This window comes from Uloborus diversus, chromosome 3, assembly GCF_026930045.1.
Source record: "Uloborus diversus isolate 005 chromosome 3, Udiv.v.3.1, whole genome shotgun sequence".
NCBI classification, from domain to species: domain Eukaryota; kingdom Metazoa; phylum Arthropoda; class Arachnida; order Araneae; family Uloboridae; genus Uloborus; species Uloborus diversus.
Genome location: NC_072733.1, coordinates 160,302,513 through 160,316,066, shown reverse-complemented (window position 1 = coordinate 160,316,066; position 13,554 = coordinate 160,302,513). Strand labels below are relative to the sequence as shown.

At 34.3% G+C, this 13,554-nt stretch overlaps 1 protein-coding gene across 1 annotated transcript in view; it reads right to left on the bottom strand.

Annotated features, from left to right (window-relative positions):
• Nucleotides 1-9,223, bottom strand: part of LOC129219223 (BCL2/adenovirus E1B 19 kDa protein-interacting protein 3-like) — a 43,438-nt gene extending 34,215 nt beyond the window's left edge. Inside the window, exon 1 of the mRNA XM_054853548.1 lies at nt 9,096-9,223. Within this exon, the coding sequence (XP_054709523.1) occupies nt 9,096-9,138 (43 nt within the window). The 5' untranslated portion in view covers nt 9,139-9,223. The remainder of the gene's footprint in view (nt 1-9,095) is intronic.
• Between the last annotated feature and the right edge of the window lie 4,331 nt (nt 9,224-13,554).

Genomic DNA, 13,554 nt, shown 5'->3' with positions numbered 1-13,554 from the left:
TCTATTTTAAACAAAATGATTACATAGTTATTAATGTTGAAATATTGTATCAAGCAACATTAAATACATAATGCCAAGCTTTTTATTTTAAAAATATCCAAGAGAAGGGGGGTGGTGGAGGGGAAAGGATTTGTATTCAATACATTTTTAAGGGAAAAAACAATTAGAACATGCAAAAATGATTATCGATGGAGAAAAATTGAATGTTTGGGTACTTAGAGGGATCTAATTCCCCTGATTCCGTGAATGATGGGCCCTGCATAATGCTTTTGAAGCTTTTTCCTTTCTCTTAGTTCCTTTGCAACTGCAAGTATTTCATTTTACATTGTAATTTTACAAACGAAATCATTGCATGTTTTTGTTCTGGCATGACATAAAAGTACAGTAAGTATTATGTATCTTATGAACATTGAATACATTTTTGCTTGAATAGTTAAGTTATTATTAATGTTAATACAGTGTCCGCCACATATTAAAATCACATTCATTCGGAGGATATTTGATTTTATAAACCGGCATTCTTGCAGTCAAAAAAATGTAAATATTTTAAAGTTTAAGTACTCAAAACAATAATGAATAAATTAAATAAATAAATAAATAAAAATAAAATAAAATATCAAAAAAACAATTATTAAAATTTATTTTAAGTGATTCAAAATACAGTTGACATTTTATCGAAACAAGAAGCACATTATTTTTAGTTATATATTGTATGACACATTGTATTGAAAAGTAAAAAAAAAATGGCCCTGCCATTTTCTCAACTTCAGAGACTGAGTCCCCCACTTTTTGGGGTGACATAACTTTGGAATTTATAACGTTTGCTGCAATTTGTAATACAAATACAAAAGTGACGACCAGCAACAGGCTCTGGGCCCAGCTAGACTGGTCCTAGCCAATTTACAATCCCCAGTGAAGATCAATGGCCCTCTTAAAACTGTCTACTCCTTTGCTCATTACCACCTCTTCCGGTAAGCTGTTCCAAGGTTCCACTACCCTGCTAAAATAATAATTTTTCCTAATATCCATGTTAGCCTGAGATTTAAATAGCTTAAAACAATGACCCCTTGTCCTGTTTTCAGTGCTAAACTTTAGCCCCGTAACATCTTTCGTTTTAATAAATTTAAACAGCTGAATCATGTCCCCTCGGTCTCTTCTTTGCTCAAGACTGTACATTTTTAGCCTTCTAAGCCTGGAATCATAATCTAAGTGGGAAAGTCCACTTATTAGCCTTGTAGCCCGCCTTTGAACCCTTTCCAATACATTAATGTCTTTCTTAAGATAAGGAGACCAAAACTGAACAGCATACTCCAAATGGGGTCTTACCAAACTTCTATATAAGGGCAGAAGAACTTCTTTAGATTTATTTGAAATAGATCTATTGATAAACCCAAGCATCTTATTGGCTTTGTTGCTAGCAATGCTGCACTGTTGGCTAAACTTTAAATCCCGACTTATTAAGACCCCCAGATCAGTAACTTTGTCTGCCTGACTAATGACTGAACCTTGCAAATAATAACTTGTACACTTATTTCCATGCCCTAAATGTAGCACTTGACATTTCCCAACATTAACAGCCATACACCATTTATCAGCCCACTCCGTAATATGATCTAGATCCTCTTGCAGCTGATTTGCTTGTTCTTCATTTTCTACAGCCCCCATAACTTTGACATCATTAGCAAAACAATTCATGTTCCCAGAAATATTTTTGTGAATATCGTTAATAAAGACAATGAACAAAACAGGCCCTAACACTGATCCTTGAGGAACCCCGCTTAAGACCTCACTCCAATTAGAATAATTTCCCCTTACAACTACTCTTTGTTTCCTTCCGGTCAGCCAATTTTTTACCCAAATGAAAGTTTTCCCTCCTATTCCTATATCAGCTAATTTGCTAAGTAGAGCAACATGCGGTACCTTATCGAAAGCTTTTTGAAAAGCAATGTAAACAACATCTACAGGCTTCTTATTGTCCAAAGCCATGGTTACTTTGTCATAGAAATGTAATAAATTAGTTGCACAAGATTTACCTTTCCTGAAACCGTACTGAAAACTAGTCAATAGATTATTAGTCTCTAGAAAATTTACTATCTTAATTTTCATCAATGTTTCAAAAATTTTGCAAACCACCGAAGTTAGACTCACAGGTCTATAATTTCCCGCACTCCCTTTAGACCCTTTCTTGAAGAGCGGTGTAATGTTAGCCAGCTTCCAGTCCTCTGGCACCGTCCCCAAATTATAAGAAGCATTGAAAATGTTTGCGATTACATCTGCTAATTCCTCTGCACATTCAACTAAAATTTTCGGATAAATATTATCTGGCCCCGGAGCCTTAATCTCTTTAATTTTTTTCAAATGAAGTAAAACGTCATCCCTGGAAAATACAAAGTCCTCAAGCTGTACTATAGCTTGTGTCTTGTTGGTGTCAACTGTTGAGATACAGTTATCGTTAAAAACACTCGAAAAAAAGTTATTAAGAACATTAGAAATATCACTATTGTCCAGAATTAAAATTCCGTGCTCATCAACCAGTGGCCCAATATGACTATTTCGAACTTTCCCCGAATTAGCGTATGCAAAAAACTTCTTGGGATTCCTGTTTATGTTATCTGCCAGTCTTTGCTCCAACTCTCTTTTCTGAATCCGTACCAAATACTTAAATTTACGCCTTGCCTTACAATATTGGAGCCTATCTGCACTGTGACCTGTTTCTCCAAACTTATGAAAAGCAGCTTGCTTGTAATTTAGAGCGTCTTTAGTTTCCCTGGAGAACCACATTGGCCAAATTTTAGTGTTGACACACTTTCTCCTAAAAGGAACATGATCCCTAACTGTATTTGCTAGATTTTCCTTAAACTCTGCCCACTGAAGATTCACATCGCTGTTGTCCAATCCAGAAGAAAAAACTGCTTTCAAACTCTGCCGAAGTGCCACAAAGTCAGTATTTCTAAAATTGGGCACAAACCTAAAATTCTCTACTTTGTGCATATCAAATTTAATCCCAAACCTAATACTGTTGTGGTCACTATCTCCAATGTGTTCCCCTACACATAACCCCTGAACAGAGCCTTCCATGTCGCAGAAAACTAGATCTAAAATCGCGTCCTGTTGAGTACCCTGAGTTACAATTTGATCTAAGAAACAGTCACCAATTACTTTCAAAAATTCCTCTTCTCTGCTATTACTATGGTAAAAATATTCCAATCAATTCCTGGAAAATTAAAATCTCCCATTATGATGACTGACCCCTTGCTAGAAATGTCACTAATAATACTAAACATCTGTTCGTCTTGACCCTGGCTTAAGTTGGGTGGCCTATAAATATTCCCCAAACGTAGTTTTTTGCCCTTATTACTAATCAACTCCAGCCAAATCATATCAATCTCATTAGGTTTATCATTAATTACCAATTCATTGCAAATTAAAGTGTCTCTGACATAAAATAAAACCCCACCACCTCTTTTACCTACTCTATCTTGTCTAAACAAATTATACCCAGCAATAGATAATAAATCATCATCACTTTCGGTAGCCCATGTCTCGGTAACTCCAATAATATCCAACCTCTCGTCTATAATTATGCTTTTCAATTCTTCTATCTTGTTCCTAATACTATGAGCATTTGTATAAAAAACCTTAAGTAAGCCCATCTTACTTTTATTTAATGCTGCACGATTGTTTGAATCCCAAGTGTTAAAATCTTTTCTCTTATTAGCCACCCTATTTCCGTTTCTACTAAAATCCCGATAGTTAGTACCCTTTCGAATTCTGCTCCTTAAACCATGCCCCCCATTCCAACTTAGTTTTTTGATTCTGAAGCCTCTAAAACCAAACCACTAACCATTTTGACCCCTGTAGAGCTCAGATGTAGGCCATCCCTAGCAATCCAATCTCATTTACATCTACTTCACACATCAATAAACCTGATACTACGCTTAACGCAAATTTCCTTGAGTACCAGGTTCATACACCTAGCCCGTTGGTTTAACCAACTCTTATGCACTCCATACCTGGGAAGCAAACCAACCACTTGGACATTTGCCGAACAGTTGGTTGCTTTGTCCAACAGGGAATCCCATTCCTTTGTAAACTCAGCATTGTTACTATGGCCTACATCGTTAGTTCCCACCCACAAAGTAACTACATCCTCTTTATTAAATACCCCCTTCTTTTCAGCAACCCTATTTACATCTCTCACCCGAGCCCCTGGCAAACAACATCTAGCCACCTTACGTCTATGTATAATAGTTGTCTTTTTCCATTTTCAACGTACAATTTCAAAAAGCTTGGTTTTACAATACCATGGTAATGATTTTATTAGAGAGAATGGTTTTAATATGTTTTGACATTGTAATGATTTTGTTCTTCCATATTTGATTTTTAAAAGGGGCAGATTTTAAAATCCAGTGATTTTATAAGTGGTGGTTTCTGTATTATCAAAAATAATGGTATACACCATCTTTGGTGACATTACACTGTGACAGGATAATCAATGCTAAGAAAAAAAAAGGATTCTAGATTCAAATACAAACCAATATAACAATAACAATGAGACAGAGTATCTTGCAAGTGCTGCCCTCTACAGATTTTAAGCATGTTCATTTCACACAACTAAGGTACAGAGATGAAACAAGGGAGTAGAATTTTCATTGGAAACATAAAACAGAATTTCAAACAATCTGGAAGTTATTAAAAATAAGAATTTCCAAATACGATAAAAATATAATATTCCCTTTGGCCTATCATGCTACAGTACATTTTGATTTTTGACTATTGGTCCTATGTATTCAAATTTCTCATTTAACTTATTGAAAGGACTAATATTTACTTCTATTTGGAATTTGGATTGGCAAGGTTTTGGACACTACAGTCCTGCCCAATACCCTTATGTCCAAAACAATATTTATAATGAAATTGTTTCTAAAGAAAATATCAAAACTAGGTTAAAATCTGTTAATAAATTATTATTTATATTAAAATATTTAACATTCTAGTATGTATACTTAAAAACAAATAAAACTTATTTTTACAGCTGATTCTAATCTAATTTGCATAGAAGTTAAATTCATCATTAAAATTTTTAATTAATAAGTATGAGATTAAATAATGTTTTATAATAGCATAATCAAATGTTCCAACATGTTTATGATTGTGCAATAATCAACTGAAATGCAAAAAATGACAATTTTTCAACTGAAGAAAATTTTTTACAAGACTCTTTTACAGCCTTGTTATAGTTTTTATTTTCTTGACTATAGTGATGAAATGACTACATTGCCATTTCATAATTGGAAGCTAAATTACCACCAATCTGCATGAGGAATATGATGACAATTTTCTCCTAAAAATATCAAGTTACTATGGTTTTTAGTTTATTGTAGTTACAAAATAGATATTAAAAATTTAAATTGCATTATAAGTTTCTAAACTTTCATCACTTCCCTCACCCACTATTCACCAATTCCATCAATTTATTATTTTTCAATTAAGGATTAAAAATTATTGTTAAAACATCATGTAAAACTTTATTATTCAGAAACCATTGAAAAAATTAAGCTTTCTTTACTTCTTTCTAAATGTTACACATTTAAGAGCATTCCATTGAGTTATACACTGAGCTGCTTTGTATAGGAGTTTAATAAGACCTCATTTGGAGTATGCTATTCAGTTTCGGTCGCCTTATCTTAGGAAAGATATCTCTGTATTGGAAAGGGTTCAAAGAAGGGCTACTAGATTAGTAAGGGGACTTTCAGATTTAGATTATTATACCAGACTTAATAGGCTTAATATGTATAGCCTGGAGCAAAGGAGAGTCAGAGGGGACATGGTTCAGCTGTTTAAATTTATCAAAATGAAAGATGTTAATGGCTAAATTTTTGCATGGAAAGCAGGACGAGGGGTCCTTGTTTTAAGCTTTTCAAATCTCAGGCTAACTTGGAAATTAGGAAAAATTTCTACTTGATTAGGGTGTTGGACACTTGGAACAGTTTACCGGAAGAGATGGTACTGAGTAAAAGGGGTGGATAGCTTTAAGAGGGCCATTGATCTTCATTGGGGACAAATAAGCTGACTAGGATCAGCCTAGCTGGGCCTAGAGCCTGTTGCTGGTTGTCACATTTGAATTTGTATTTGAACTGTAATTAATGTATCTTTTAGTTTTGTGATCATTTTAAAAACATCCTGCTGTCACCACAAGCAACACTTCCACTCCTTATGCGTAACTCAGAAATACTTTACACCTATGATTTTATACCTTTTTAGGTAGTCTTTTCCCCTTTAAAACCTTTAAGGATTTGTTTTTATGGTAATGAGTGAGTCTATTTTGGCGGTTGTGAATTTTGAAGAAAGTCAATTCTGGGGAAATAAAAAAAACTCTTTTGGAGAGGTATGCCTTTTTCAAAATATTTCTCTTTCTTTCTGAAGTCATCACTATTGCTATGCCAGTAGTCCTTTTTCTTCAAGTGTTAACCTTAAAACTACTCTCTGGTTGCTCCCATTGAGCATAACATAATGATTATGTATCTTCTTCACTGGCGGGGTAATTGCAAAAGTTTTTAAGACACAAATTTTTTTAAAGTAAAAAGATCGAGACAAAATCAGTTTTAAAGTAAGTAAAAGTATTTTATACGGATTGTAAAGCACAAAAAATAAAACATACAAGTAAACACTCTGAAAAATTCTAGAGACTACTTGAAAAATAAAATTAAAGCAAATTTACTTTCTTCAAGTTCATTTATGAGTAATTTATAATTCATCATTTGGTAATGAGTAGCGGATTTTTCTTTAATATGATCATATGATTATCATACAAGAAAAATATAAAAGTTGAATTCATCTGTACTTTTCCCATAATTCACTATTGACTTAATTCCTAAAACCTTTCTCTTGTTCCGTCTTACTCCATCTCGATTTTTTTTTTAAAGAGAGAAATCTGTCAAAATACTGAAAACTTTCACCCCTGACAACAGTTATGGGCCTTGATCTTCTTCTCAATTCCATTTCATATTGCATTGTTCTTGATAGAGGTTTTCCAATTTCTTAGCTCAAAATTTTTCATTTCTCTTATCCATGTAGTCAATGCATAAATTTTGGCTTCCCGCTTTTTAGAAGCTTAATTGTCATCAAATCATATAAGTGTCCTACCCATTCAATCATCTGTATTGCTATAAATTGAATAGTATCTGGTTTCATAAATAGTTTCAATAGTTAATGGAAATAGTTTAATTTTCGGGAAAAATCATCATATACACGATACAATTATTTTTTAAGTATATGTCTAACATTTACAGAGTTTGAAATGTTACAGTAGAATTTATAACGCCTTGACCTATAAAACACATTCTTCTATTTTTAAAGGCAAAACTTTTCGGAAGTTAACGATAAGTTTTTCAGTGAAATAGTACGGGAGATGGGGCACGTTGGACTGGTCTCAATTATTTTAATACTTCTATTAATACTTTTTATTTTAATTTATGACTAACAAATAGCACTTATGGTCCTACAAATACTATAATGGAATCCCATGTACAGTTATTTTGAACAAATTTTATTTCAGAAACAATATGCAGTGATATTTATATTTAACTAGCCAAGGGTGCCCATAAGCAAAATTTTAAGGGAGGGGGGGGGGGGTCAGAAAATTTTCCCAATGGTTTAGCAGGATATTTTCCCCATAGAGACTGATTTCAGTACAGATTAAATTAGTAAAATTTGAGATTTTTAATAACTTATTCATTAATAGCTGGAGAAGAAATGTTTTTACATTTTTGCAAAGAAAAAAGTGCTAAAAGCAAGAAAATTCAAATTTCAAAGGGGGGGGGGCTAAGCCCCCTTGCCCCCCATAAGGGCACCCTTGTAACTGGCTGCATCGCCCGGCAATGAATGGTCTACCTCGAAAATAAAAGTTACATCAAGTAACGCGTGTTCAACAATTAGGCTTAAACAATAGGAAAAAAAAAATACTGTAAATTTCCAGTCAAAATAACGATTCTTAAATTCCGGTAGCAGCAAATCTTAAAGTCACGAATAAATTAAACGCAACCCTTCATAATTAAAACTAAAATCCTTTATTATTATCTGCTGGCAGTACAAAGAGAAAAAAAAGACAGCCAAAAAATTAAAAGGGGGAATTTAAGAATTTTATTTTTCCACAGTCGAAAAAAAAGGCAACAGATCAAAAATGATTTTATCGACGTTAATTTAAACACAGCTCATTAGCAAGCGATATATTTAAGATTTGGTACGTGGATGTTCCATTCGGTTTAAAAATGCTTTTAAATTTTCCCCTGTGGCTTTACAGCCTTTTTTTTTTAATTCAAAGGAAGAAAATCAACATTAGGGGTATTTTTTGCAGGCTTTCGAATGGGTGTGCTATGTGGAAAGAACGAAAAATTCTTTTTTTTCTCTTTCACAAAACAGTAGCACTAATAATTAAAATGTCAAAACAAAATATAATGCTAGTGCTTATCAACAAATAATATCTTTAAAAATGGTTACAGATTTTACTGTTCATAACAAAATAAGAAACTGAATAAAATGCTTCAGAATTTGATTGGATGCACTGAAGCTTTAACAAATTTCCTAACTAATACACGTCTATGAATCTGATAACGTGCAATCAAATAATCAAAATGATATTAATGCAAAATTTTAAACTGTACTTTTTTAGATGGAAATTATATTAAAAATATTACGCTCAATGAAATACAATTTTTTAAATGGCAAGTATATTTTTCCACTAAACGCGCAGTGTTTTATACGCACTAAACATAACACAATGCAACCAACAGTCTAATACAGATTACTACTATTATGACATCAATGGTAAGGTTTAATTTATTATAATTGAAATTTAAAGAAAAGTTTGAAACCAATAATCACACACAGAAAATATTGAATACTTTGTTTAGCACACATAACAATTGTACATCGTACGTGACAGGGAGCATGGGAGATCACTGGCATGACAGCGTCCACAACAGTGAGTAGACCAAAACAAGAGTTCTTGCACGTTTGACAATCAATGCGTAGTTGAGATATTATAACATAAATACAAATTTCTAAACATGATGAACAGCAGATTTAAAACTTACCATTCAGATTTTCTTCTTCTAAACTTTTCACAGAGTAAGACATACTCTTTTCTAAAAAGAATTCGCAACAGTACGGATTACACTACAGCTGAACTGTCAGAACACACGCCATTAAATGACACTACAACGACGTCATGGACATGTGACCAAACAATCACGCCATTTGAAGTTCTTCTTCTTCATGCGTAAACAATAGACTTAAAATTTTCGTCTTCTTGTTTAAAATATACAATCCGTAACATATAATTGAAAGCGAAAACGTGCGAAATGACAGAAAAAAATAAGATTATAAATTAAATGCCGAATCAAATTTTATCATAGGATTGAGTAACCGGTTGCTACGATTTATTGATTAATGACGTCAGTGGTTGATTTGATGAGCGGTCGACCAGTTGCTTTCTGCAAACATACCCAAAATTGCGTTATGCATTTTCGGTAGAGGGAGGGGTGGCCCCGTAGGTGGGGGAGGGAGGTGATGGCGCAGATTGCACCATTAAAATTTTTAAGGGGGTTGCTTCCCGGTGCAAGAGCCCTGTCCTCATACCTGATCTGAGAAACCGGGCAGTTCATTCGGGATCTTAATTAGAAAAAATTGCCGTAAAGGGGGAAAATTACAAAATTTTAGTTCGTCATTCAAATATGTTTGACTCTCAGGGGAGTCGCAATTTTCCACTTTCTCTTCACGCATCCACGGTTGTTGAACACAGAAATTGTTGTTTGAAATGCTTGCGAGAGTATTTAATCAGGATAGCTTCTTTTTACATCCTTTACAAAAAAGGAAGTATTGTATTCGCGAAAATGTTTTTACTCAAAATTCGGCCTTAATTTCCATTTTGCTCACCCCTGAATTAATGTTGAGTTTTTTTTTGTTCAACCCGATCACACGCGGATAAGTGCCTAGGTACGTATAAACACCCGAAATATCCGTTTTGATATTCCCCAAGTTAATTACAACAACTTTTCTCGTGACGTCCGTATGTAGGTATGTATATATGTGCGTATATGGTATATATGTGCGTATATGCGGATGTGCGTTTGTGTGGATGTGCGGATGTGCGTATGGTTGTCGCATAACTCGAGAACAGTATGTCCTAGAAAGTTGAAATTTGGTACGTAGACTCCTAGTGGGGTCTAGTTGTGCACCTCCTCTTTTGGTTGCATTCGGGTGTTTCTAAAGGGGTCTTTTGCCCCTTTTTGGGGGGAAATCATTGTTAATTTCGATGTATACTTAAGTGGTGTTATAATTTGACGGACACTTGGCGATATATCGCCAGTCTTTTGGTCGCCAAGTTTTGTCGCTAACCTTGGCGATGAATTTTCTTTTTTAAAATCTGGTTTCAATTTTGCCACTGGTGGTGATATTTATAGAGTAAATTATTGAATCACATTAAAATTCCCAATAATGGGAAAATTACATTAAAATTGGAGTAAAAGGAAGTCATGTGATACACGCATCAGCTCGATTTTTATAAATAAAATATGTCTTCATTGTTTAGGTCTATAAAAGTTTGTGGGGTAAACATTAGTGGCCGCCCTCGGTGCTCCTTTTAGAAGGCACCCTTTCATGCTTCGGGAGGGGGGCCATTTCCTTCAGTTCTCCTCCCCTGTATCCATGCCTGATTACCGGTTCTGTCACAAATTTTGCAACCAAATGAAGCATGTGTGTAAAGAGTAGATATTAATGGACAATAAACCAGCAAAATGTTCCCTAACATTTTATTTTCCTTAAACTATGCTATGCTGTCGGGAAATCGACACTTACTTGATAATTGAACGTTTAAAATTCAGCATATTTATTCGACTTATAAGTTATCTTGTGAGAAATTCTTGAGGAAATTTGCTTGATTATAAGAACTATGTGATGTGGCCCGCGGCCGCCCCTTGCTTTGGCCGCCCTTGTGCGGTGCACACCCTGCACACCTGCTAGGATCGGCCCTGCGGCGCCCAATGTTCCCGTCACCCAACATGCTCAGCGCCCAATATGCCCGGCACCCAATGTTCCCAGCGTCTAATATGCTCGGCGCCTTATCGACGGCTCCCAATCTGCAATGCCCAATATTTCCTTTTCGTATTTCGACATGGAAAACCGCAGTATTATCATCATATACATATTATTTCTCAAAGGTGTTTTTGTGACATAACTTCATACAGTAAGGCATCATTTTAAAGATTTTTTTTACCTCTTTCGGCAAAAAATAGATATAACTCAATTTTTGGTGGTTTTTTTCAAAAAAAAAAAAAAAAAAAACGATTTATAGAATCCGAATATGGAGACAAATTGGATAAGTTGGTTAGCTCGACGTGCTTATTATGCGAAGGTCGTTAGAGTCCCCATGATTTATTTTCTTCAGAATAATTCTGATCCAAATTTCTATGAATATATAATTTAAACACATTACAGGATTCTGAGCTACAGTCCTGCTGTTTAAAGTCAGGAGACAAGATATTAATTTTAACATAGCAAATCGCAGTATCGTAGAGGACCGTTATACTGCACACCTTGGGACCAGAGCTTTTGCGTTGTACAGATTTTTGAGTTATATAGGTCATTTCACAAATCTGTACCTCATAGCCAGACTGATGTAAGTCCGAAAATTGGAATTTTTTTGTTTATTAGTGCATTGTATGTTGAAGTCGCAAGATGCAGAGCATGAATGGAAATTAGAGAAGCTGAAAAGTGTCATGTTTAACTTAATTTTTTATTTTTTATAGGGTCTCTGAGGTGCCCCGCACCTACGGTTTGCACGGTGTATTCATTTTAGGTGCTCAAACTAGCCGAGCAGATGGGACCCAAGGACAGTTTAATACAATATAATGCAAATAGAAGTACAATTACAAATACAATGAAACACGATACAGTACAAGAGAATAGAAGATGATGTCAAAACATGACTTTATGGCCCTTGGTATAACAAAAACTCCCTGGAGAGTTGTAGAAAGAGGGTATTTTGTTTTGTGTGATAGCTTGGTGTTGAGAATGCAGCTATGATGTTTTATTCAGCTGTGCGTTCATTGTTCTTCCTGATATGTGATAGTCCGTGGTTAGAAGGCAGTCAAAAATATAATGTTCAGGGGAAGCAAACAAATTTGAAAGCGATAATTTTTGAAGTGAAATCTTCTTCAGGCGCTCTAAGCCCTTTTGAGGTGTGGAAAAATCATCCATTTCACGACACTGAAAAGCCGTCACCTCACCAACACTTGGAACACAGCGCATACGCGGCTTCTCTCTGCTCCTTAACGTGCGATTTTTTCGCTAAGCTTACGAGGCTTGGCACGATCGGCAGCGCGTCCATTCTCAAAAATCGAACAAACTTCCCATCGTTAGTTCGATTCTCGCCCTCGTACAATGTTTCTGAAGTGCAAACTTCATTAGGCGCTGGGTATTTTTTGAGATGAGAAAAAACAATGTTTCTGATATCGGTGAAACATAGTGTTTGCCGTTGCCACTCTAAAAATGAACAGTTAATTGTTATGGTTGCGGTTTATATTTCACCGGATAAGTCTTCAAGCACAATACGAGAATTTCTGTATGAAAATTTATTTATTCTAAAGACGGTTTTGCATAACTTCAAGATAAAATTGGGAAGAACTTTAATGATTTGCTAATGATTTTGGCCGGAATTTCAACATCAACTTTGCAGATGATAAAAATCCACCATTAATTGAATTTTTAAATGGAGAATTTAATTTAACTATGTCCAATGATTACAATCTTAGCACAACGAGATATAAAAGTGCAGCTTATGCAGTCCATAAGCGATATTTAAACAGATTCGAATCAAACTTTTTATTTCCTATTTTGATTACCATAAACCTATAGTATCAGTTTTGGAACATAATAATAATAGTGATGATGATCATGGCGTAAAAAAATCATGATATTAAATATGAATGATATATATAAATTTGAAAAAAATTAAAAAAATTTGAATTTTTTTATTTGATCTACATTTTTTTAAATTTAAGTCTCTTTTTTTTTTTTTGAAATGAACCCCGAATCATCTGGCATGCCTCAAAATTCGAATTTTCCAGCATGTTGGTCAGTCTCATAGCATGAAGTTTGTTTTCGGCAACTCAGCTGAAGAGGGTAAATGCAGTAAGTTGATAGCGTGGAAAGTTCAGTATGTGTATTGTTTATTATTTTATGCATGGAAAACTGAATAACACAACTTAAGACTTTATTTTCTAATATTTCCTATATTTGCATCAATATTTACTTTGTAAACGAACCGAAATAGACCAACCAAAATGTATATAATTGATGCTAGCATTGCTGATAAACGCAAAAACTAGACTGTAGCTAATATTTTGAATCTATAAATTATAAAACTTTAATTTTTGAAACTACAATTAATTTTAAATGAAAATTAAACACACTCGCGCGCACGTGCGTACAGATATATCAAACGTCTTTTGTATTTTTAAGTTTTCACTTCTGTCGACAGTCCCACGAATGCCT